General features: G+C 42.6%; 1 protein-coding gene across 1 annotated transcript in view; it reads left to right on the forward strand.

Annotated features, from left to right (window-relative positions):
* Window positions 1-25780, forward strand: part of lrmda (leucine rich melanocyte differentiation associated) — a 694153-nt gene that overhangs the window by 435856 nt on the left and 232517 nt on the right. Inside the window, exon 5 of the mRNA XM_078428324.1 lies at window positions 17309-17432. Coding sequence (XP_078284450.1) covers window positions 17309-17432 — 124 coding nt within the window. The remainder of the gene's footprint in view (window positions 1-17308; window positions 17433-25780) is intronic.

A 25780-nucleotide genomic window follows, 5' to 3' on the forward strand; every position in this document is an offset into this window, starting at 1 on the left:
TTCCATGTGCCTACCTAAAAGCCTCTTATACACCACTGTTGTACATGCCACCACCACCACCCAGGCAATATGTTCCAGGCCGCCACTACACTCTTCGTTAAAAATAAAAATTGCCTTGCTCATCTCCATTAAATTTCCCCCTCTCACCTTATAGCTATGCTCTCTAGTGTTAGACATGACCACTTTGGGCAAAAGGTTCTGACTGTACACCCTATCAATCCCCTATCATCCCGGGATGGCGGGACTGACACATGATGAAAGAATGGATCGACTGGGCTTGTATTCACTGGAATTTAGAAGGATGAGAGGGGATCTTATAGAAACGTATAAAATTCTTAAGGGATTGGACAGACTAGATGCAGGAAAATTATTTCCCATGTTGGGGGAGTCCAGAACCAGGGGTCACAGTTTAAGAAGAAGGGGTAGGCCATTTAGGACTGAGATGAGAAAAAACATTTTCACCCAGAGAGTTGTGAATCTGCTGAATTCTCTGCCACAGAAGGCAGGTGGAGGCCATTTCACTGGATGTATTCAAGAGAGAATTAGATAGTGCTCTTAGGGCTATAAGAAAATAACTGCAGATGCTGGTACAAATCGATTTATTCACAAAATGCTGGAGTAACTCAGCAGGTCAGGCAGCATCTCGGGAGAGAAGGAATGGGTGACGTTTAGGGTCGAGACCCTTCTTCAGACTGATGTCAGGGGGGCGGGACAAAGGAAGGTAGCTCTTAGGGCTAACGGAATCAAGGAATATTGGGAAAAAGCAGGAACAGGGTACTGATTATGGATGGTAGACACAAAATGCTGGAGTAACTCAGCGGGACAGGCAACATCTCTGGAGAGAAGGAATTGGTGACTTTCCGGGTCGAGACCCTTCTTTAGGTCTTACTTACTGATTCGTGATGATCAGGCATGATCATATTGGCTCAAAGGGCCGAATGGCGTAGTCCTGTACCTATTTTCTCTGTTTCTATGTTTAATTCCTCTCAAAATTTTATACGAACAGCACATTACCATATTAAACAATGGCACATTACTCGTACCAAATGGCCAGCCCATTGTTGGAAGGAAACTGTGTCATCTGGTTTCCTCTTTTGTGGATGCTGCCTCCTACAATTAGAGGCATGTAGTGCTTTTTTATTAATGGCTTATTCCAATAGGGTCAGTGTTCAAGCTGTAAGATGTCCAGGCTATTTATGAAGCCCCAGTTTATTCATCAATGGACCCTTGTGGTAGGTCATACAGGAAATTACATAACAACCTTGAATGGAAATTCCAGACTCGTGAATCAACTTTTTATTAATAGTTTCCTGCAATACATTTGTTGTATGTGACTTTGGATTTTAAATCTTCAATTCCAAATCTACTGCAACATTCTTAAAATAAACACAGTAGCCCAAATTTTACAATCGGCATCGAACCAACAAGTCTCTCAGTTATTGAGCTGGAACCTGCCCACTGGGTTTTTTGCAGCCTTTTGGGTGGCCATTTATAAAAGACAGAAGGCCAATTCAGTAATTATGTGATAACCGGGAAAACAACAAGTGTGTAAGAAGGAACTGCAGATGCCGGTTTACACCGAATATAGACACAAAATGCTAGACCGACTCAGCGTGTCAGCCAGCATCTCTGGAGAAAAGGAACAGGTGATGTCACCTATTCCTTTTCTCCGGAGATGCTACCTGACCTGCTGAGTTAATCCAGCATTTTGTTTCTATCTTCAGGGAAAACACCAAAGTCCCCTTAAGCAACCAGTTCAAAGAATTAATACTGAACCATTTATCTTGGAAATTTGATTGGATAACACCCTGTTTTTTTGTGTGATTCAACATGTTCAAAAAGGCAATGTAATTTTGATCATTTTGAAAAAAGACTATGCATTTACCTTATCTATCTATCTTTCATGATCTTGTAAACTATAAAATTAGTATTCATCCTTCAACGCTCCAAGGAATAGAGTCCTAGTATGTTCAACCTCTCCCTATAGCACTGGCCCTTGAGTCCTGGCAACATCCTCATAAATCTGTTTTGCATCCTTTCCAGCTTAATAACATCTTTCCTAAAACAGGGTGACAAAAACTGAACAAAATACTCTAAATGTAGCCTCACCAATGTCTTGTACAACTGTCTAAAAAGGAACTGCAGATGCTGGTTTAAACTGAAGATAGACACAAAAAGCTGGAGTAACTCAGCGGGACAGGCAGCACCTCTGGAGAGAAGGAATGGCTGATGCTTCGGGTCAAGACCCTTCTTCAGACCCCGTTTCGGGTCAAAACCCTTCCTCAGACTATCTATGCCAATGATAAAGATCCATTCATAAGTTTCAGTGACAAATGTCTCCATAAGGTACCAGTCTACTGAGGTTTTTTAGAAATCTAGGGCAAATCAAACTAGATCTTGTGCATTTCTGTTTTTAACTTTACATTAGCTCTGTAATGCCAGGGAACATTGATAGCCTAACCATTATTTTCCTGCAAAATCCAAGCCATTGGCAACATCATAAAATGATCTGAAATGACAAGGAATGCAAATGAGGTGCCACAGATGTGTTTATGTCGACTTGCAGCTGCTTTCCCTTGCTGCCTCCTGGTTCGACCTTGGGGACATAGATAAATTTTATGTCAAATGTTTAACTTCTGCTCAGAGCAAGTTGGCAAAATCTCGGCACTTCGCAATTCCTCAGGATTTTTACTCAAATCTTAGGTTGGAGATCATCTTTACTCTGCCCTCCATTCATATCTTGTCTGTAAACAAATCTGAAGAAGGGTCTCGACTTGAAGCATCACCTATTCCTTTTTCCAGAGATGCTGCCTGACCCACTGAGTTACTCCAGCGTTTTGTGTCTGTCTTTGGTGTCTTCCTTCCTACACACCAAATCCTACCTGTCACCATCTGCAGTGGCCACCACTTGATTGGGTCCCACACAACTCACCCTCATGCTTGGAGTCCCTTGTGACTTAGATCTTGTGCATCTCAACTTTTTCATATAGAGGGTAGTTGGCGTACGGAACAAGCTGCCAGAGAAGGTAGTAGAGGCAGGTGCTTTAATAGCATGTAAAAAACACTTGTCCAGGTAATGGAATGGAAAAGTTCAGTGGGATATTGGCCAAATGTGGGCAAACCTAGCTTAGATAGGGTTTCTTGTTCAGCACGGATGAGTTGGGTCGAAGGGCCTGTTTTTGTGCTGCATGACTAACTATTATTGCAACCTGTAATCCTCTGCCTAAAGGCAGCTCACTTTCTCCTAACAAATACCCAGCCGATCCCTTGTGTTGCTTTTGCACCTCACTAAAGCATGGTGTGTGCTTTAGTGTTAGAAGCATTACGCATCAGCAGGTTGTTCTTGCATGACATCTTTACTTAAAAGTGAGTTCAAAATTAGAAATTATTTCATGTTTGACCTGGATTTTGAGGCTGCTGATATTTGCTGCACGGTTGCGTGCTTTGCCTGGTGCTGTTAAAACTGAAAAAATATTGGGATTCAAATTAGTTCCAAATGCTTAACTCAAATTGATTTACCTTGGAGCCATAGCAATAAAGATGAAATATATTATTGCTTTCATGGCTGGTACTTATTTTGTATATGATGCTGACATTTTTTTGTTGGAAGGAAAACTAATGGAGCATTTAATTAATGCTATATTTATTTAGAATTAGCCCATCTCCTGTGGCATTGCTCACAGTAAATTGGGAGGATGTCCTGCTTTTTTTTACGATCACGTACTTTGTATGATGGAACACACAGGGTGCTGTTGTATAATTAAGGTTGGAAATTATAAACCAGTGCTTCCTGTCTTTGGTTAGATGTACCTGTGAGTGAAAGTTTGAACAGAGGTTGGCACCAATTTCAAATCACTTGCTCCTATCCTAGGAGAGCATCATCCAATGTCTCCTGTACAATGGTTGGTTCCCAATTTACTTAGTTTAGTTTAGAGATGCAGCTCAGAAACAGGCCCTTCGGCCCACCGAGTCCGCACCGACCAGTGATCTCCGCATATTAACACTATCCTACACACACTCAGGACAATTTACAGTTATACCAATCCAATTAACCTACAAACCTGTACATCTTTGGAATGTGGGAGGAAACCAAGGATCTGGGAGAAAACCCACGCAGTTGTGGGGAGAACGTACAGACTAGCACACGTGGTCAGGATTGAACCCGGGTCTCTGGCGCTGTAAGGCAGTAGCTCTACCGCTACGCCACCATGCCGCCCAATGAATTAGGATTATTTTCTCCAATTTTGTTGATATAATACTTGAATTAATTAAATGCAAGTATGAATGACCAAGTATGGCAATGTTTTGTGTGAAGATTATATGTGTGGCAAGCTTTGTTCCAATGTAAAGTGAATTCCTTTTTGCTTGTTGGTCTAGGCACATTGGTTCTGTTTACCCATCATGGTTTTTCATAGAGTGGAAGAAATATACGGTACAGGGGGAGGCAATTCATGTTAAAATAATAATTACTAAGTGCTGAATGGCTACTGAGGTGGATTTGAGAGGGATTTGACAAGGAAGATGACGACAGATTTTCTCTATACACCAATGAAAGTATGAATCCATTTATTATGAAATATCCATTCCTATCAACATCATTACATTTCAACTTTATACACCCCTAGCTTTCCCTTTCCTTTATTTCTCCCAGAGGTACTGGCATGTTTTAGAAAGTGGACTTGCTTCTTCTTACAGTGAAACTGAGAAATAATAAATGGTTTCACGGTTATTGTCGGTTAGAAGCTGCAGCAATTTTGCCAGATTTTTATCCAAAGTTGAGGGCAATGATAACGTTCCCTTTACTACCTCATAATTAATCTTTGACGACAAGTCAAAACTCAGAGCCTGTTCACTCCATTCAGTCCTGTCAGGTAATGTTTGGTTTCACTTTCAGAGTTTATTGCTCAATTCTCTTCAATGCAATACACTCACCAAGGGAAAGGTAGCAAATCCTCTTGCTTCCATATGTTAAGTTCAATGTCAATTCATAATGTATTGTCCGGCTTCTCGATAAAAGCAGCAAAAAAGAAAGATGCCTTGCAAAATTACCTTCTGTGCTCATCGTGTTCCTATGCTTGTAAAAATGTGAGGGTCCAATTGTCACAGGCTTCATTATCCTGGGGTCATTTATTAAGGTGCAACAAGCATTATAGGCCAGTGCACAGCAGAAACTCTGCCTCCTGAACACCTTTGATTCCCATTAGGTAAGGATGCAGGTTGAAGCAGAGCCTTCACACCTGTCAAACGCAGGAAGCCTCAGATATGCAGAGACAGTTAATCATCATAAAATTGCATTAAATAATTTAAATTATATTAAAGTCATAAAAACATACCAATAACTCGTTAACCTATTAGAGCCACTCACTTTGTGCCACAGACCCGGATTCGATCCTGACTTTGGGTGCTGTCAGTGTGGAGTTTGCACGTTTTCCCAGTCCTCCAGGATTTCCTCTGTTTTCCTCCCACATCCTAAAAACTTGTGGGTTAATTGGCCATTGTAGGTTGCCACAAATTGTAGAGAGTAGATGGAAAAGTGGAATACACAGAACAAGTATGAACCAGATATCGATGGTCAGCATGTCCTCGATGAGCCAAAGGGCCTGTTTTCATGCTATATCTGTTTTTCCAGGGCCTGATGGTCTGCATCCCAGGGTACTTAAGGAGGTGGCTCTAGAAATTGTGGACGCATTGGTGATCATTTTACAATGTTCTATAGATTCAGGATCAGTTCCTGTGGATTGGAGGGTAGCTAATGTTATACCACTTTTTAAGAAAGGAGAGAAAATGGGAAATTATAGACCAGTTAGTCTGACATCAGTGGTGGGGAAGTTGCTGGAGTCAATTATAAAAGATGAAATTGCGGAGCATTTGGATAGCAGTAACAGGATCGTTCCGAGTCAGCATGGATTTACAAAGGGGAAATCATGCTTGACTAATCTTCGGGAATTTTTTGAGGATGTAACTAGGTAAATTGACAGGGGAGAGCCGGTGGATGTGGTGTACCTCGACTTTCAGAAAGCCTTCGACAAGGTCCCACATAGGAGATTAGTGGGCAAAATTAGAGCACATGGTATTGGGGGTAGGGTACTGACATGGATAGAAAATTGGTTGACAGACAGAAAGCAAAGAGGGGATAAATGGGTCCCTTTCAGAATGGCAGGCAGTGACTAGTGGGGTACCGCAAGGCTCGGTGCTGGGACCGCAGCTATTTACAATATACATTAATGACTTGGATGAAGGGATTAAACGTACCATTAGCAAATTTGCAGATGATACAAAGCTGGGTGGTAGTGTGAGCTGTGAGGAAGATGCTATGAGGTTGCAGGGTAACTTGGACAGGTTGTGTGAGTGGGCGGATGCATGGCAGATGCAGTTTAATGTGGATAAGTGTGAGGTTATCCACTTTGGTGGTAAGAATAAGAAGGCAGATTATTATCTGAATGGTGTCAAGTTAGGAAAAAGGGACATACAACGAGATCTGGGTGTCCTAGTGCATCAGTCACTGAAAGGAAACATGCAGGTACAGCAGGCAGTGAAGAAAGCCAATGGAATATTGGCCTTCATAACAAGAGGAGTTGAGTATAGGAGCAAAGAGGTCCTTCTGCAGTTGTACAGGGCCCTAGTGAGACTGCACCTGGAGTATTGTGTGCAGTTTTGGTCTCCAAATTTGAGGAAGGATATTCTTGCTATTGAGGGAGTGCAGCGTAGGTTTACTAGGTTAATTCCCGGAATGGCGGGACTGTCATATGTTGAAAGACTGGAGCGACTAGGCTTGTATACACTGAATTTAGAAGGATGAGAGGGGATCTTATCGAAACATATAAGATTATTAAGGGGTTGGACACGTTAGAGGCAGGAGACATGTTCCCAATGTTGGGGGAGTCCCGAACCAGGGGCCACAGTTTAAGAATAAGGGGTAGGCCATTTAGAACGGAGATGAGGAAAAACTTTTTCAGTCAGATAGTCGTAAATCTGTGGAATTCTCTGCCTCAGAAGGCAGTGGAGGCCAATTCTCTGAATGCATTCAAGAGAGAGCCAGATAGAGCTCTTAAGGATAGCGGAGTCAGGGAGTATGGGGAGAAGGCAGGAACGGGGTACTGATTGAAAATGATCAGCCATGATCACATTGAATGGTGGTGCTGGCTCGAAGGGCCGAATGGCCTCCTCCTGCACCTATTGTCTATTGTCTATCTCAAAAAACAAAACCTGAACCAAAATCAGAGTGCAAATCTTTGATCTTGGCATTTTCTTCCTGATCTTTGGATTGGGTTTTCCCATTCTAATAAATGGTGATATCTGGTGTGGCTGGTACAGGGTTGCAGATGGACTAACATCTGTCACAATGAAAAGACACAAAGTGCTGGAGTAATTCCACAGGACAGGCAGCATCGCTGGAGAAGATGTATACAAAGTGCTGGAGGAACTCAGCGGGTCAGGCAGCATCTCTGGAGAAGATAGATACAAAGTGCTGGAGTAACTCAGTTGGTCAGGCAGTGTCTCTGGAGAAAAGGGATGGGTGACATTTTGGGTCTGGGCCCTTCAGACTTATTGTGAGGATGGGATGAAGAAAGCAGGAAGAGAGATGGGGCAGGACAAAGCCAATCAGGGAATAGGTGAATGCAAGTGAGGACAAGGGGGGGGTGGTAGGGGGGAAATAGGTACGAGTCTAGTTGAGACACAGGGGGGAGGGGTGTTTGTAGTTACCTAAAATTGACAAATTCAATGTTCATACCTTTGGGTAAGCTACCAAAGTGGAATATGAGCTGCTGTTCTTCTGTTTTACGTTTTGACTTCACTGTGGCAATGGAGGAGGCCCAGGACAGAAAGGTCAGTACGGGAATGGGAAGAGGAGTTCAAATGGTTAGCAACCGGGAGATCTAGTATATGTTTAGAAAATACTATTTTTCTCCACCACTCTTTCCTTTTCCCAGCGTCTTCCCCACCGCCCCCAGTCGCTCCACTGTGCCTCACAAGGACTCACACCCATTTCTCCCCCCCCCCCCCCCACCCCCACCGATAATACTGCTTCTCACTTCACTATTTGCAACTCTTCAATCCTTTTGCCTCACACCTTCTAGTCTTTACATCTCTGGCCTTTGTCCACCCATCTGCCTATCAATAACTCCCCTCACCTGTATCCACCGATTACCTGCCAGGCTTTGTCCTGCGCCTCCTCTCTTCTGGCTTTCTTCCTCCCCCCCCACTACAATCAGTCTGCTGAAGGGTCCGAAACCAAAACGTCACTTATCCATGTTCTCCAGAAATGCTGCCCAACCTGCTGAGTTACTCCTACAGCACTTTGTGTCCTTTGGTTTAAACTGGCATCTGCAGTTCCTTGATGTTACATCTGTCACTATGCTTGCCCTGGGCAAGAAAAGGGCAGGGCGCGTTTACCTGCAAGCAGCTGAATGCGAGCACTGCCTTTCGGAACTGTCGGTCACTGCCTGCACCATTTAGCTCATGTTGAGCATGGGTGGGGAGAAATTCTTCTAAACAAGACAATATCAATTTTACAAATTGGGGCTGCTTTAATTTATTATTTTGGCTGGGATGGAAGAACATTAAGGGTCTCTCCACTGCACACAGACCAGAAGAATCTTCTATAAGAAAATAACTGCAGATGCTGGTACAAATCAAAGGTATTTATTCACAAAATGCTGGAGTAACTCAGCAGGTCAGGCAGCATCTCAGGAGAGAAGAAATGGGTGACGTTTCGGGTCGAGACCCTTCTTCAGACTCACCTTCAGAAACCACCTTACACAATCAGTGCTAGAAATACTCAGCAACATTGAACTGCAAAGCTTTTCCAATATTTACATAACATACAACAGTACAGTATAGGAAAAGGCCCTTTGGCCCACAATGTTTATACCGAACATGATGCCAAGACCAACTCATCTGCCTACACTTAATTTATATTCCCCTCTTCCCTGCAAATCAATGTGCCTAAACAAAAATGCTGTTCTCATATCTACCTCCAGCACCACCCCCAGGGCAGTGTGTTACAAGTATTCACCACCCTCTGTGTAAAAACAAAATTGCCCCGAACATCTCCCTTAAACTTGGCCCCTCTCACCAAAAAGCTCTGCCCTCTAATATTTAATATTTTCATCCTGGAAAATAGGTTCTGACAGTATACCTAATCTATGTCTCTCATAATTTCATGCACTTCAATCTGTTCTCATTTCTATTTTGAATTGCCTCCATCTGTGTTATTTTACCTCAGAGTGTGTGATTGGGTAAACTCCATCCTTACATTGTGACAGTGTTCGGTAAAGAAACCCGTTTATTTATGCGTCCACAGGTGTGCCTCTGAGTTAGAAACCAGGTTGCCCATGCCTGATAATATCAAGGCTTATTGAGTGTGGTTCCAATAGCAAATTCCTTGATGCCTTTTAAATTACAGTGCTTGCCTGTCCTTATACTTTTCCATTTTTGCCTCTCCATAGTTCATTGCCATGCCAAGTTTGAAGGGTTTTATCATTGTTGAACTTCTCAAGATCCCCCATTGGAATAAAATTAGGTTCACGGTGATATTGAATAAATGACCAAAAACATTGGTTGGATAGGTGGAATGTTACATGTGCATGATTAGGTTTCCAGAGACGCACTGCAGAGGCCCCGAGGAAACGCACCGCGTGCAAGGCCCGGGCTACTTCCACTGCAGCACCCATCCACTTGTGTCCAACGTGTGGGCGTGCCTTCCGGGCCCGGATTGGCCTCACCAGTCACTTCCGGGCCCACAGTCACCAATCCTCCAACTGAAAGTGAAGTCATGGTCGTCTTCGAACCCGAAGGACGGACAACAACAGGTTTCCAGAGTATCTGGAGAAATGTGAGCTGCCAATTATGCAACACCATTAATTAGCGAAGAGATTTTATTTATAGTCTTTATTAAAATTGACTAATTGCTTTCACTAAGCTTTTGGTCAGCAATGTTTTAAGAATCATGTTTATGACGTAGATTGACTGAAAGCTGCAGCAAGGCAACAGGCCTTTCGTCCCAGAGACCATGCCATCCATTGACAGCCCGTTCACACTAGTTCTGTTACCCCACTTTCCCATCCACTCCCTACTCTCTAGGGGCAATTTACAGAAGACAAATAATCTCCAATCCCGCACGACCTTGGGATGTGGGAGGAAAACCAGAACACCCAGAGAAACCCACGCTGTCACAGAGAAAATGTGCAAACTCCACACAGACAGCACCCAAGGTCAGAATCAAACCCGGGTCCCTGGCACCGTGAGGCACATACGGTACGAATGCTTTATGAACCGTGGGGCGTTCATCCTTTTGTAAAGTTTTTCAGCATTCTATCTTCTGCATTGATTTTTTTTCTTGTTAATTTTGTAAACTGCAGCAGGCCATCACAGAGTTCCTGAAACCATCTGCCGTCCCCTCCCTCCTTCCTTCCCTCTTACACAACCAGCATGTGTCAAATCACTGGAGGGGACTTCCGAGTTTTTAAAGTAGCAACAAAATACTGTCGATGCGGGCTTATGCCAAATATAGACACAAAGTGCTGGAGTAACTCAGCAGGTCAGGCAGCATCTCTGGAGAAGAGGGACAGGTGATGATTCGAGTCTGAAGAAGGGTTCCGACCCAAAACGTCACCTATCCATCTTATCCAGAGTTGTTGCCTGGCCCATTGAGTTACTCCAGCACTTTGTGTCTAGAGTTTTAAAAGTAAATGTACTCATGAGCTTGAATCAGCAGAAATTCTTTCAGATCGTTGTCTTGGTGTCTGGCATTCTGCCAGCGTCAGACAGCCACTTCAATCGTGTTCCTCGCATAAGTACTAAATTAAATTGCAGAGGCATGTGGCAACACACCCATCCAACAGAATGACTGGCTTGACAGAAAGGCCTAATTATCTCTCAAAATAATGTCTTCCCAAACCACTGCTTTTCCCTTTTTCTATCTGAAATTTTGATCTACCAATTCACGGTAGTGAACAAGATGAGAACGTAATGGAATTAAGTTCTGTGGAGTTTATTCATGGCTTGCCCAGTATTGAGGTGTGACATATTCGTGACAGTAAATAAAACAGACAATGCAAGAAATGCTCGGCTTCTGTGGGGAGAGAAAAAGAGTAAATACTTTGGGCCATCAGTAGAACATAGAACATAGAACAATACAGCACAGGAACTGGCCCTTCGGCCCATGATGTCTGTGCCCAACATGATACCAAAACCACACTTCCCTCCCAGCAAATAATCCACACCCCACCATTTACTGCATATCCATACGCTTTATCCAAAACTCTCTTAAACGCCACTATCGTATCTGCTTCCACCTCCACCCCTCACCACCCTCTGTAAAGATCATTGTCCCGCACATCTCCTTTAAACGTTGCCCCTCTCACCTTGAAATTGTATCCTCTAGTGTTTGATATTTTCATCCTGGGAAAAAAGGTTCTAACTGTCTACCCTATCCGTGTCGCTCATAATTTTATATTCTTCCAATAGGTTTCCCCACAACCTCTGGCTTTCCAGAGTAAAAACTCATCTGACACGCAGTGTGTCCTGATGAATAGTCATTGACATGAAACGTTATCTCTGTTTTCCACAAATGCTTCTTTGCCTGAGCGTTTCCAAAGTTTTTTGTCTATATTTCAGATTCCCAGCATCTTTTGGTATTTTGTTTTTGTATTATTCATGAAGGAACAGTCACCAACATGAATTTAAGAGAGAGTTAGATCGAGCTCTGGGGGCTAGTGGAATCAAGGAATATGGGGAGAAGTTGGGCACAGGTTATTGATTACGGATGATCAGCCATGATCACAATGAATGGCGGTGCTGGCTCGAAGGGCCGAATGGCCTCCTCCTGCACCTATTGTCTATGTTTCTATGTTTCTAACATATTAAAACTTTCAGTCTCTGATGTGGTAAGAACGTACAATCTCAGCCAGACTTACATTCAGTAGTCTTTTATCTGAGGTAGTGTTTGCTGGAACACACATACAAATAAAATTAGGGGTTAAAGGAAATGATGACCGCAGTAATGGGCTATTCTTTGGGAAATAAAAATTTAGAGTAACAAAAGTCACAGAAAGCAGCAGAAGTGTTAAGCTCCAATAATGGATTTCTCCTGGTCCTTTTTATTTTATATGAATCCCAACTTTGACTACATTGCAGCTGAAGAGAAAGGTTCAAGAAATCCATTGAGTGCATTTACTCTATTTATTTTGTGGGGAAAACTATTTTCTTTGTGTTTCTTTTAAAAAGACATCCATTATATCTAAATGGTAGTTGAAGATCTGTATTTTTTGGCAGAGTGTGACTGACTGACTGAACCGAATACAAAGGGCCATAATTTGTTGTCAAGATCTTGGTGAGACTAATGGGCAGGCACTGATATTTATGTGCAATCACTGCAGCACTTAAGGTGAGATGAGACACAGAAAGCCACAAGTTTCCCTCCAAGAAATAACAACCTGCCATTTATTTCAAGGAATAGTCTTGCCAGCTCCCTCAAGTGCAGCTGATTTACTTGTGAGCAATGTATGAACCAATTGCATCACAGAATATTAAATGTTTTTTATTTGAGTCTCCCGTTCATTTTTCACGACATGTTGTGTGAACTCCCACCTAGTAATTTCTAAAACCGGAGCGCATTCACATTTTGTAAACTGGTATTAGCTGCAAATGCACATAAGCGCTTTGAGCACCTGGTAAAGCGCTATATAAAATAAAATGCTTATTATAATGCAAAATTCCAAGTCAAGTATTTTACTTTGACGGGTATGATGGCACAGTAGGAGAGCTTCAATCTCACAGCTCCAGTGACCTTACCAACTCTTCCCAACAATTTATTCTAAGCCATTATCAGGCAACTAAACCATCCTTGAAGGTATTTATTCACAAAATGCTGGAGTAACTCAGCAGGTCACGCAGCATCTTGGGAGAGAAGGAATGGGTGACGTTTCGGGTCGAGACCCTTCTTCAGACTGATGTCAGGGGTGCGGGACAAAGGAAGGATATAGGTGGAGACAGGAAGATAGAGGGAGATCTGGGAAGGAGGAGGGGAAGAGAGGGACAGAGGAACTATCTAAAGTTGGAGAAGTCGATGTTCATACCACTGGGCTGCAAACTGCCCAGGCGAAATATGAGGTGCTGTTCCTCCAATTTCCGGTGGGCCTCACTATGGCACTGGAGGAGGCCCATGACAGAAAAGTCAGACTGGGAATGGGAGGGGGAGTTGAAGTGCTCGTCCACCGGGAGATCAGTTTGGTCAGTCTGAAGAAGGGTCTCGACCCGAAACGTCACCCATTCCTTCTCTCCCGAGATGCTGCCTGACCTGCTGAGTTACTCCAGCATTTTGTGGATAAATACCTTCGATTTGTACCAGCATCTGCAGATATTTTCTTAAACTAAACCATCCCGATCGCCAACGAGACGGCAGTTCTGACCTACCATCTACCACATTGGAGACCCTCGGACTATCATTAATCGGACATTGCTGGACTTTCTCTTGCACTAAACGTTATTCCCTTTATCCTGTATCTGTACATTGTGGATAGCTTGATTGTGATCATGTATAATTTTCCCGCTGACTGGATAGCACGCAACAAATAAACTTTTTACTGTACCTAGGTACATAGGTCATGGTCATCTTCGAACCCAAGGACGAACAACAACAACATATGACAATACACTAAACTAAGCTAAACTTTTTTGCATATCTTTCGTTCATTGTTCTTTATCTCTCCACTTCACTGTCTATATCTCTCGTTTCCCTTATCCCTAACCAGTCTGAAGAAGGGTCTCGACCCGAAACATCACCCAATCCTTCTCTCCAGAGATGCTGCTTGTCCCGCTGAGTTACTCCAGCTTTTTGTGTCTATCTTCGGGCTAAACTAAAACCGGGTTCAATCCTGCCCTCCAGTGCTGGCCGTGTGCTGTTTTTAAATTCTTCCTCTGATAAGAGAGCTTCCTCAAGATTCCCCAGTTTCCACCCATATCCCAAAGACCAATGGGTTGGGAGGTTAATTGGCCAGCTGTCACTTTTCTCAGTGTCTATAAATGGTGGAACCTGGCAAACTGGAGGGGATGTGGAAATAATTTCAAATAGAATGGTAGCGCAGCGGTAGAGTTGCTGCTTTACAGCGAATGCAGCGCCGGAGACTCAGGTTCGATCCTGACTACGGGTGCTGCACTGTAAGGAGTTTGTACGTTCTCCCCGTGACCTGCGTGGGTTTTCTCCGAGATCTTCGGTTTCCTCCCACACTCCAAAGACGTACAGGTATGTAGGTTCATTGGCTGGGTAAAATGTAAAAATTGTCCCTAGTGGGTGTAGGATAGTGTTAATGTGCGGGGATCGTTGGGCGGCACGGACTTGGTGGGCCGAAAAGGCCTGTTTCCGGCTGTATATATATGATATGATATGATATGATATGATAATGAGTGCAAATGAGTAGGAAGAAAGTGACGATGCTGCTTTACTCTGAAGAAAGGCACAAAATGCTGGAGCAACTCAGCGGGTCAGGCTGCATCTCTGGAGAAGAAGGATGGGTGATGTTTCAGGGCTGAAGAAGGGTCCAGACCCAAAATGTCACCTATCCATCTTCTCCAGAGATATTGCCTAGCCCGCTGAGTTACTCCAGCACTTTGTGTCTTGAGTTTTAAAAGTAAATGTACTCAGAAGCTTGAATCGGCCGAGGTTCTTTAAGATCATTGTCTTGGAGTCTGGCGTTCTGCCAGTGTCAGACAGCCACTTCAATTGTGTTCCTCGTATAAGTACAAAATTAAACTGCAGAGGCATGTGGCAACACACCCATCCAACAGAATGACTGGCTTGACAGAAAGGCTTAATTATCTCTCAAAATAATGTCTTCTTAAACCAGGAACAAGACCTGAAACATCACGTATTCCTTTTCTCCAGAAATGCTGCCTGACCGGCTGAGTTACTCTAGTACGGGCGTCAGAGGTTATGGAGAGGAGGCAGGAGAATGGGGTTAGGAGGGAGAGATAGATCAACCATGATTGAATGGCGGAGTAGACTTGATTCGCTGAATGGCCTAATTCTGCCCCTATCAATTCAATTTCAATTCAATTTAAAAACTTTATTGGCATGATAAGATACATCGTTATATTGCCAAAGTAAAGAACATAACATACATATTTAAAATGCATGAATATAAATACGTATACAATGCATGGGTAGATATGCCCCTGTACATATATATATATATATATATATATATATATATATATATATATACACGCAATACATTTATAGGCTTTTATCGATTGCTACTCGTTCTTGCAGTTGTAAGCAGTACAGCAAGTAACAAGTTTACCAGGTCAATATTAAATTTCTTAGTGTCAATCAGTGTCAATTTATGTATGCGTGTATGTGTACATGTTGGTCATTTATTGTCTCTCAGGTTGTGGCATGCTGTTACGTATTGTGTGCCAAGATGTGCCGTATTTCCTTCACCAAGGCTTATTCTTAGTTATGATATATCATCTAGTTCTTTAAAATCTGGGGTTGCCAGACTGTTTTTCAAAGTATATTTTCCTTACTTTGTCAAATTTTTTACATTTTAAGAGGAAGTGCACCTTTGTTTCAACCTCATCTGTCAAACAGTGACCGCATATTCTATTTTCTCTTGGTTGCCAAGATCTCTTCTGTCTTCCTTTTGCAACTGCCAAATGGTGGTCACTTAACCTGTACTTGGTGAGGGTCTGTCTCTGCTTTATATCTCTAACAGTTGAGAGATAGTCTGCCGATTTGTAATCTCTTTTTAGGGCACGGTAACATTCTAATCTGCTTTGGCTTTTGGTTACTTTATCCCAATGTTCCAGATAGGTTTCTTTGCATTGTTTAATAATTTGGTTCACTCTAACTGGTGATTGGAAAGCAGTGTTGATCTGAGACTGGTCAAGGTTTAGCTGAATAGGGGTAGTTAGTCTCAGTACCAACTAACACGGGGAGCTCTTTTCTGAGTTCCCCTCTTGGGTTTGGAGGGCTTTGAACTGGAGGGTGTCTGGGGGACTAGATTTAAGGTGATTCCAAAAATTTAGTGCTCGTTTCTGGATATTTATTATCAGTGGATATCTACCTAATTCTGCCCTACATGCGTTTGTTGGTGTTTTCCTTTGGATGCGGAGGATGTTCCGACAAAATTCCGCATGTAGGACCTCTGTTGTGGGTTTTTCCCCATTTAGGTCCTATCTCTTATGACCTTATGACTTTTGGTGTTTGATGGTCATTGCAAATACTAAGGACTGAAAGGCCTGGTGCTGATTGCGTCATTCCGACTCGGATTTCTCATATCATATATTCTTTGCCTGTTATCGAGTTGAATACACCTGCTCTTAATCCACGTCAATCTCAGTGCTTTGCTACAAATTTTAGAATATGCAATCTGTTTCAAGAGAGTTGAGCGTTTAATCGTCATATGTGCTGACAAAGGAACGAGGAGACACAGTTGCCTTCCCTGTCTCAGGTATCCTGTTAGCCTTGCTGTGACTTCTCAGCAAGCTTTGCTGACATCTTTTCATCAACAAATTACAGGGAAAATTATAGTATTATTCTGCTTGTAGCCAAACTCTCATCAAATTTCGACTGCTCATGGTTTTGTGAAATAAAACAATTTACAACTACTTATCTGCAATGTGACTTTGCTTCCTACTTATGTTGTTAATAGTTATATTACCAGATTTTTAGATATTTTTCTCTTTGAATTTGATGCTCGATTTGAGGTTGCGTTCTCAGCTCTGGGTCAGAAAGCTGTGGTTTATGTTCTGAACTAATCATGCAGTGTTATACCAAGACCACACAGCACTGTTTGAGGTCTGATTTTTGGACGTGATGCTTAACAAAAACTCCAAGTTCCCCCACTGGGAGGTTGCAATCGTCCCATGGTGCTACTCAGGGAATTCACTATTTAAAAAAAAAATTATACGTTTGTTCCTTAATCAGAACCGTTATCTTATTTTTTTCAATGCTCTGGGCTCTTGCTATGTAGAGTTTAGTCACTGTGTTTCTGCATTGTCACCATATCATGCTTCAAATGTCCTTTGGGGCATCCTGGTGTCGAGAAAGGCAAAATTTCAATGCCTTTTTCTTTTTTATATTTTCAGGAGGCTTGACGTCAAAGGTTTCTTTGCAGGTTCCATTTTTTATCTTTTGGTGTCCAATCTCTTTGGTGTTTTCTGCACCAGACAGTGTGGACCTGTTTTCCACTGTTTTCTTTCTAATATATAGTTTTCCTTCATCCTGTAGCTCCCCAGTTGGGCCTGCTACTGGGAGAAGAACGGCCATTATTAACTAAGACCTCTCTCGTGCTTCCTTTTCCAGGTTCTTCATTCTTCATAAGTTGCCAAACCTGAAGTTCTTGGACGCGAGGAAGGTCACACAGAAAGAACAAAGAGAAGCAAGCACTCGGGGAGTCTTCATGAAAGTGGTGAAACCCAAAGAACTGGTAAAGTATCCAGAGATTAGACTGTGTAATCTTTCTTAATTGCTGCATGCAAATACAAAAACAGTTCAGGAAAATTGATGTTTCTATAGCTATCAATATTACCTACATCTCTGTTAACCTGAGAATCCCTGCATACAAACTATATATACATACATACATATGATATCAAGTCGCATAAATGTGCATGTGTTCTCTTATTTAGACAATAGATGCAGGAGTAGGCCATTCGGCCCTTCGAGCCAGCACCACCATTCACCGTGATCATGGCTGATCATGCACAATCAGCACATGCAGAATTATGCCCAGCTTTATTAAAAGAAGGGCTAACATCTTCATCAACCTTTCCAGCTTGTTGCCTCCTGTTCTTTATTATCGTGATTTAAAAAAAAAAAATTAAATCTCCTGTTAAAGTTTAAAAAAAACTTTAATCACACAAGGGAGATTTTAATGACCACATTTTGACCTCATTTCATTTGCCTAAGCGTAGATCAAAGTGGATGAGGCCTGTCTGTTCCCAGTAATGTTACAGGGCGTGACAGCACTTCACATCAAAACGACAGCTCACGTACAGGACAATCAAATTGCTCAATTATATTCTGGGCCTGTAATTATTCCTCTCCATTTTTGCAAAGCCTGCATTTGTCATTCCATTGACATAATTTACCTTATGATCACCTCACTAATATTTTGGTTGCCTCTGCGGTTGAAGAGATAAGGAGGCAGCTTCCATTCTTCTTATTTTGAAATTGATGAGCTCTGATACGGCAGGCACAATAACCTCTGCAGGGCATGTGTAGTCTTTGTGTTTAATTGCCTTTATCATCCCAATTGTCTGCTGACCAAAAGTGCAGATCACCAATTACTGCAGCTGTGTCCAAACCTGCAGGTAATTGGATTTCACTGGCAGAGCATAATAGGATATTTTTTTGCTGTTTGTTGACAAACTTCGTTTTTTTTATCCTCCGTGTGACATTGTGGCATTTATGAGACAAAGGGTATATATTCTTGGTGATCCTTGTTTTTACGTTAAACTTCCAAGTTCAAATAGTTGACAGTGAACAGAGATGGAATATCCAGTGCCTAGACTGTGTAAAAAAGATGCATTTAACAGGTATTACCACAATGATGAAAATGACGTTGGCGGGAGCAAGTAAGCGTTATCCGGTTTGTGGTTTGCATTTATATTTTTGGTAATGTTGACAGTCACGCTCACCTTAGCCGGCCCTTGGCTCCTCAAATCCTGCTTGGACCGTTATGTGAGGTGAAGCTTTCTGCCAACTGGTGGAAAGTAAGAGTCACAATCGCACAGCAAGGAAACGAGTCCTTCAGCCCTCCAAGCACACACACTTCTATGCTAAATCTACACTAATCCCATTTTATTCTCCCTACATCCCGTCAACTCCTCTCACATTCTGCTGCTCACCTGCTCACCAAGAGCTAGTTACAGTGGCCAACTGTCCCGTTTAAGGCGGGACATCCCATATATTGGTTTGTCCCGTACTCGACTGCCCTTATCCCATATTAGGCCCCGGGGGGGCGCTGTAGGCCCGGGGGGCGTTGTAGGCCCGGACACTGTAGGCCCGGACACTGTAGGCCCGGACACTGTAGGCCCGGGGGCCGCTGTAGGCTCGGACAGTGCCTAACGGAGGTTGCGTAGCAACTCGCCTCCCGGCCCAGGCGGCCGCCATTGGTGGAGCGGGAGCACGTGGCCGCTGGCCGTGTGAGGTCATTGGGGCACCTTTTGTCCCTTATTTGAGAGTGAGAAAGTTGGCAACCCTACTGTTAACAAACCAGGTCATGTGTTTTTGGGATGAGGCGGGGAGGGGAAGCCCATGCAGTCACAGGGAGAACGTACAAACTCTAGATAAACAGCACCGGAGGTCAGGATCAAATTGGGTCGCAGAGATGGTGAGGTGGACACACGATGCACTATGCTGCCCCATCAGACTGCCCTGATGGCCAATGGACTGTCCTTGTTAGCAATGACCTTTACCACTGTTTCCACATATATCATATCATATCATATCATATATATACAGCGCGGAAACAGGCCTTTTCGGCCCACCAAGTCCGCGCCGCCCAGCGATCCCCGCACATTAACACTATCCTACACCCACTAGGGACAATTTTTTACATTTACCCAGTCAATTAACCTACATACATGTAGGCAGAGAGAGCTAGAAACTTGAATAAAATTAAATATTAATTAAAGCACTTTAAAAATGTAATGTTCATTTAAAACCACATTCACCTTGTGTAAATGGATTAAAAATATTAATTAAAATCAAGTTAAAAAGCAAAGTCAATTATCTTTGCTTATCTTTACAGTGCAGGTCTATCGTCCTCTTCAAATAAATGGGGCAAAATCGGCTCAGAAGCACCAGGGAGAGTCTCTGGGAGAGTTGAGGGACCAGGTAGAAGGTGCATTTCATTGACTCATTGACAGATGCAGTACAGAAACAGGCCCTTCGGCCCACCAAGTCCATGCCAAGCATCGACCCCTGTTCAACTAGTTTCGTGGTATCCCACTTTCTCATCCAGTCCCCTCATACTGGCACAATTTACGATTAGCTTGCAAACCCGCACGTCTTTTGGATCTGTTCCATTGGTCTCAATATAACAGAGTGGCAGCTGGATTCAGAGGTGAGGTCATGGGTGGAGCTGCAGGTGGATTTACTGCCTCCAGCTCTGTACAAATGCAAATCAAGTCAAGTCAAGTCAACTTTATTTGTCACATACATATACAAGATGTGCAGTGAAATGAAAGTGGCAACGCCTGCGGATTGTGCTAAAACTACAAAACAGAATAGAGAAAAAAAAAATTGTAACACAAAAAATAAATTAATACAGTAAATTAAATTAGTCGCTGGTGATATGAGAGTTAACAGTCCTGATGGCCTGTGGGAAAAAAACTCTGTCTCATCCTCTCTGTTTTCACAGCGTGACAGCGGAGGCGTTTGCCTGACCGTAGCAGCTGGAACAGTCCGTTGCTGGGGTGGTAGGGGTCCCCCATAATGTTGCTGGCTCTAGATCTGCACCTCCTGATGTATAGGTCCTGCAGGGGGGCGAGTGTAGTTCCCATAATGCGTTCAGCCGAACGCACTACTCTCCGCAGAGCCTTCCTGTCCTGGGCAGAGCTATTCCCAAACCAGATTGTGATGTTTCCGGACAAGATGCTTTCTACAGCCCCAGAGTAGAAGCACTGAAGTATCCTCAGAGAGACTCTGAATTTCCTCAACTGTCTGAGGTGGTAAAGGCGCTGCCTTGCCTTACTCACCAGTACGGAAATGTGTGTTGTCCATGTATATTATCGGCAGCTGTGCACACTGCAGCTTCCAAACAGAGTCCATCGCCAGGCCGAAGTGTTACCTGGTCCATTAGTGCTGCTTCACTTTGCAGGTGGACCATTTGGAGAGTTCCTCAGGTTCAGACGTTAGAACACACAATGGAGAATAAAATGGAATCAATGCAAGTGTAAATGGGTGTGTGATGCTCAGTATGGGCTTGATGGGCTGAAGGGCCTGTTTCCATGCTGTGTGACCCAAAACGCAGTGTATATAGTGATGATAGGACAGTTGAAGGAGCACTAACTATATTTATTCTTGATGAAGAAAGCAGCCGCTCTCAATTCTCCAAAGACGTACAGATATGTAGGTTAATTGACTGGGTAAATGTAAAAATTGTCCCTAGTGGGTGTAGGATAGTGTTAATGTGCGGGGATCGCTGGGCGGCACGGACTTGGAGGGCCGAAAAGGCCTGTTTCCGGCTGTATATATATGATATGAGTGAAAGGAATAAAGGGAAGCTTTGACTGTCAATTTGACTGTCACCAATGAAGGGATAATTATCAAAGGTTTAGAACTGTGGTTTCCTCGTTCCTCTATCTACATGCAGCTTTGAATATGGTGTTCCCTCAAGGGCATGGGCTGCGTCTGGCAAAAGTAATGTTTTAATCATTAAAATGGAATTGGTCTTAAAGGCAACAAGCCAGGAAGTAAAAAGATTATAGTTTATGTTAAATGGATCTTTGTTAAGTTTGCCAATTTTTTTGAGAAACTGTTCAGGGTATTTTGCCTTGTAGAAGAATCTACATAAATCTTGGTGTAAGTAGAATGAAATCTCAGATCATTAAAAATTCTACGAGTCTGGGGAATGTGGACTGTAAACTAGGTAAACTGAGGTGTGACTCCCCTTATGCGTCTACATTTATTTAGTGCAACAAAGTGTTTTGTAGAAAATATATTTTTTTGTAAGTGCATTTGCTCAGGAAATAATACATGCTCCTCTTCAAATTGAGCTGGAATAGAACCAGAATCTGGTGATACCCCAGGTAAACCGAATCATGACTGAATTGGAAGAAAATTGGTCATGTAAAATCCACACTCCTCATGAATGAGAGTATTAACAGTCAATTAAAATGATAGGTGATTCCATGAAATGTGAAAATGAAAAAAATGGCACAAATTCTGAGACAAGCAGAAAGTGAGTGTCCGAAATGAACAAACTTGTTCAGCAAAGTGGCCACGCAACCTGCCTTTGGTTCCATATGATTGATAAAGTGAATCTCTCTCCCTCGGAGGATGTGGCTCTGCCCGAGAGATGATAGGGTTAAAATTCTGAGAGAATGAGGAAGGGTCTGCAAGGTGACAACTATGAGTTGTCTATCCACGAGTGTGCAACTGAAGGCAAGTGGGACACAGACCAGCCTCCTTCCACCTTGATAGTGGTCTGCATCAGGAAGACTGGATGTATCACCAAGGAAGCCTGCCAACCTCTTCCATTCCTCTCTTCTACCAACAAGAAGAAGATATAGGAGCTTGCAAACCCAGAATCCAGTCCCAAGAAGAACTTCTTTTCCATGGCTCTCATCCTTTTGAACCAATTACGGTACCTCCTCCTTACTCCTTTCTCGGGCGTGTTGCCTCATTATCTTACTCTTAACTCTACCTCACTTGGTTATTCCACTGTTGCACTCTGCTTTATTTTTTGATTTACTTCAGATTGTACAACAGTCTTTGCACCATTCTGCTGTTCAGCATTCGTGGTGTGCATTAATTGTTGAACTTATTGTCTGGCTTGTGTATCCTGAGCTTCATACATACTAGGAATTTCACAGCACCCTTGTGTATATGACAATAAACCAATCTCAATCTTCCCTCTGCCACCACCCCATAATCATCTGAGCATGAATCTGTAAATGCTCATTAATCTGTTTGTCACAAAACATTTGCCTAAACCCCCCAAAAATCTGGCAAATTTCAATTCCCACCCATACCCTTATGCTTGCCAAATGAGGATCTTAAAATGAGCTAAATTAAACTAATTAATTGCATGGTTCACCCTAATGCTTCTTGTGATTTAGTACTGAAAGCATTATTTTCCGTGACCAAGATTCATTCCAGCTTCCCTGGTTTAAGGAATTGCTTTGTTTACCTCGGTATGCAGCAAGATGTAAAATGAAATAATATGTCGATTGTTTTTGTCTGCTTGTATGTAGTTGAGCCAGTTCTTTTGTTGATCTGGACAATCATCAACAAAACAAGTCTTCACTCTGTCAAACCCCTCGCACAGCCAACGTTTACCATCCAATGCCTCTTCTTGCACCTTTTCCATCTGTTTTCCTGCTCTTCTGAAAGGAATTGCTTACTCAGATTTAAAGTTATCCAAAAAAGCAAAGTGGAATAATTTGGCCCATTGACTGTGATTTTCATGAGATTTATTGGCTGTGGTCATCCTTTTCATAAAGTGGCAGCATGATGTCAGGGGGACAAGATTAGTGCATGTTATGTTCTGACTAGGAAATTGGATGTCCAACAAGGATTCCAGTTTCCATGCTGTGTTTTACTGTCCTTCCATCTTTGTTCATTAACTGCGATGTAATATTATATCAGTGATGTCTCAGTAGGAATTGACTTAGTGGGAATAGAGAGCCAGAGTGTTTTATAAGTGGTGAGAATTGGTGTTCAGTGGGACCTAGGTGTCCTTGTTCACATGAATCACTGAAAATTAACATGCAGTGCAGCGAGCAATTAGGATGGCAAGCGGTGTGGTGGCCTTTTAATAAAAGATTTCAATGCAAGAGTGGAGATCCATTGCTCAAATTATCTAGGACCCTAGAGACTGCAGCTTGCATATCGTGTGCAGGTCTACTGTCCCTGTTTAGTAAGAATAAACTTGCAATAGTGGGAGTGCAGTGAAGGTTCACTGTGTTGGCTCCTGAGATGGCTGACTTGTGTATAAGGAGAAATTAAGCAAAATGAGTGGATAAACAGAGTATAGAAAATCTAGTTCCTTTTTTTTGTGATGATCCGTGCCTGGACACCATACACCTTACACCTTTAAAAAGTTAAACATCATTATATAGTTTTCCAGCCACGTATCAAGCATGTTTATTAATTGGGTGTTCTGGCATCTTTCTGTCAGCACACAAAGCACTGAGAAGATCGAATGGAATCTAGGCATCCCAGCTAGGGGAAACATTGACTCTGCATCTATCATGTTGTTTAAGAATGTTTGTATGAGATATTTTATACTTTGCGAGCAAAGGCCCAGTTTTTTTTAAATCTCTCTTTACACAACAAATCCAATATCCTAGGAATAAAGTGCTGGAGTAGCACTTTGACCTGAGCTGGTCAACCAGCATCTTTGGAGGGATTGGATAGGTGACGTTTTGGGTCAGGAATCTTCTTCAGACACTGAAGATCTTCGGTTTCCTCCCACACTCCAAAGGGGTACAGGTTCGTACATTAACTGGCTTGGTGGAAATGTAAAATTGTCCCTGGTGTGTATAGGATAGTGTTAATGTGCAGGGATCGCTGGTCGGTGTAGACTCGGTGGGCTGAAGGGCCTGTTTCTGTGCTGTATCTCTAAACTAAACTAAACTCAAAAATCTGCAGTGTCAATTAAAAGTTAATAATTAAAAGTTATATTAGTTAGATGTATGTGGAAAGTTATGGTGAGATTAATTTGAGATGATTCGCTTTGAGTGCTGCGACTCCTAGGAATCAATCCAGTGAACCTTTGGTACAGTTCCCTCTATCACATGCAGAGTCTTCCTTGAGTAGGAAGACCAGAGCAGTGCACAACATTCCAGATGCAAGGGGCCCACTTAATTGGAAGAACACTTCTCTAGGCTTGTCCTCAAATCCTCTTGTAATAGAAGCGGATCACCCAGATCCAAGTGAATGCCGACACTTAACATTTAAAAACACAATTAAATATTAGTTAGACATGAGTATGTGGAAAGTAATGAAGTGCGAGTAACTTGAGATGATTCTCTTTGTATGCTGCAACTCATTACAATGCGTGTTCCAATACTAACTCCAAGTATCTGGGCTGCACATGTGAACTGTTGACTGTTTAGTTCCTGGAACCAAGAGAAGGATAATTGAAAAGTATAGCCTTATAGTGGAATTGATCAGAATAATCTTTGAAGACTGATGCATTGGAAATGGACTGCATTCAGAGTGATATTATATTGTTGTCTAGCTGCACATCTTTACTGGGACTAAGGCATTGCTGCAGTTTTGGAATACATTTATTTTACAAGCATGTAGGGTAGTTTTAAATATATGGGGCAGAAGATGGAGAGATATGGAAGAACCAACCATTTATAGGGTTGTCCAACGTGTGGATAGGACAGGTTTAGAGGGATATGGGCCAAATGCGGGCAGATGGGACTCATGTAGCTGGGACATGTTGGCCGGTATGGGCAAGATGGGCTGAAGGGCCTGTTTCCGCACTGACTTTATGTATTTAATTTAAACAACGCACTCAAACGTCTCGTGGGGTGTGGGGAATGTCACAGATATGGTGAGAGTATGGCTATATGATGGTAATGGATAGTACTTCCACCCATCAAATACTCTAATGATTGAAATGATTCATGTGGAATGCCGTTCTGTTGACTAGAATTTTGAGATTTCCATACTTGAGCAAACATTATTCCACAGTATCAGAATCTGTCCAGATCAAGTGCATTTTTTGCAGCCATTCGGAATGAATGCATTTAATCTGATTGTAATTCTACATAGAAGGAATGGGTGACATTTCGGGGCGAGACCCTTCTTCAGACTGAAGAAGGGTCTCAACCTGAAATGTCACCCATTCCTTCCATGTCGAATTATAATCAGATCAAACGTCACCCATTCCTTCTATCCTGAGATGCTGCCTGTCCCGCTGAATTACTCCAGCATTTTCTGTCTATCTTCGGTGAATACCAGCATTCCTTCCTACATTTATAATTCTACATCCATTCTCTGTATTAAGACACCATGTGCAGATTCTGGGAGAAGTTACTGTCAAAATAGAACAGCATGTCTCTCAAATGTTTCCAGTGTTTGCATTCA

This window comes from Rhinoraja longicauda, chromosome 35, assembly GCF_053455715.1.
Source record: "Rhinoraja longicauda isolate Sanriku21f chromosome 35, sRhiLon1.1, whole genome shotgun sequence".
Lineage (NCBI taxonomy): Eukaryota > Metazoa > Chordata > Chondrichthyes > Rajiformes > Arhynchobatidae > Rhinoraja > Rhinoraja longicauda.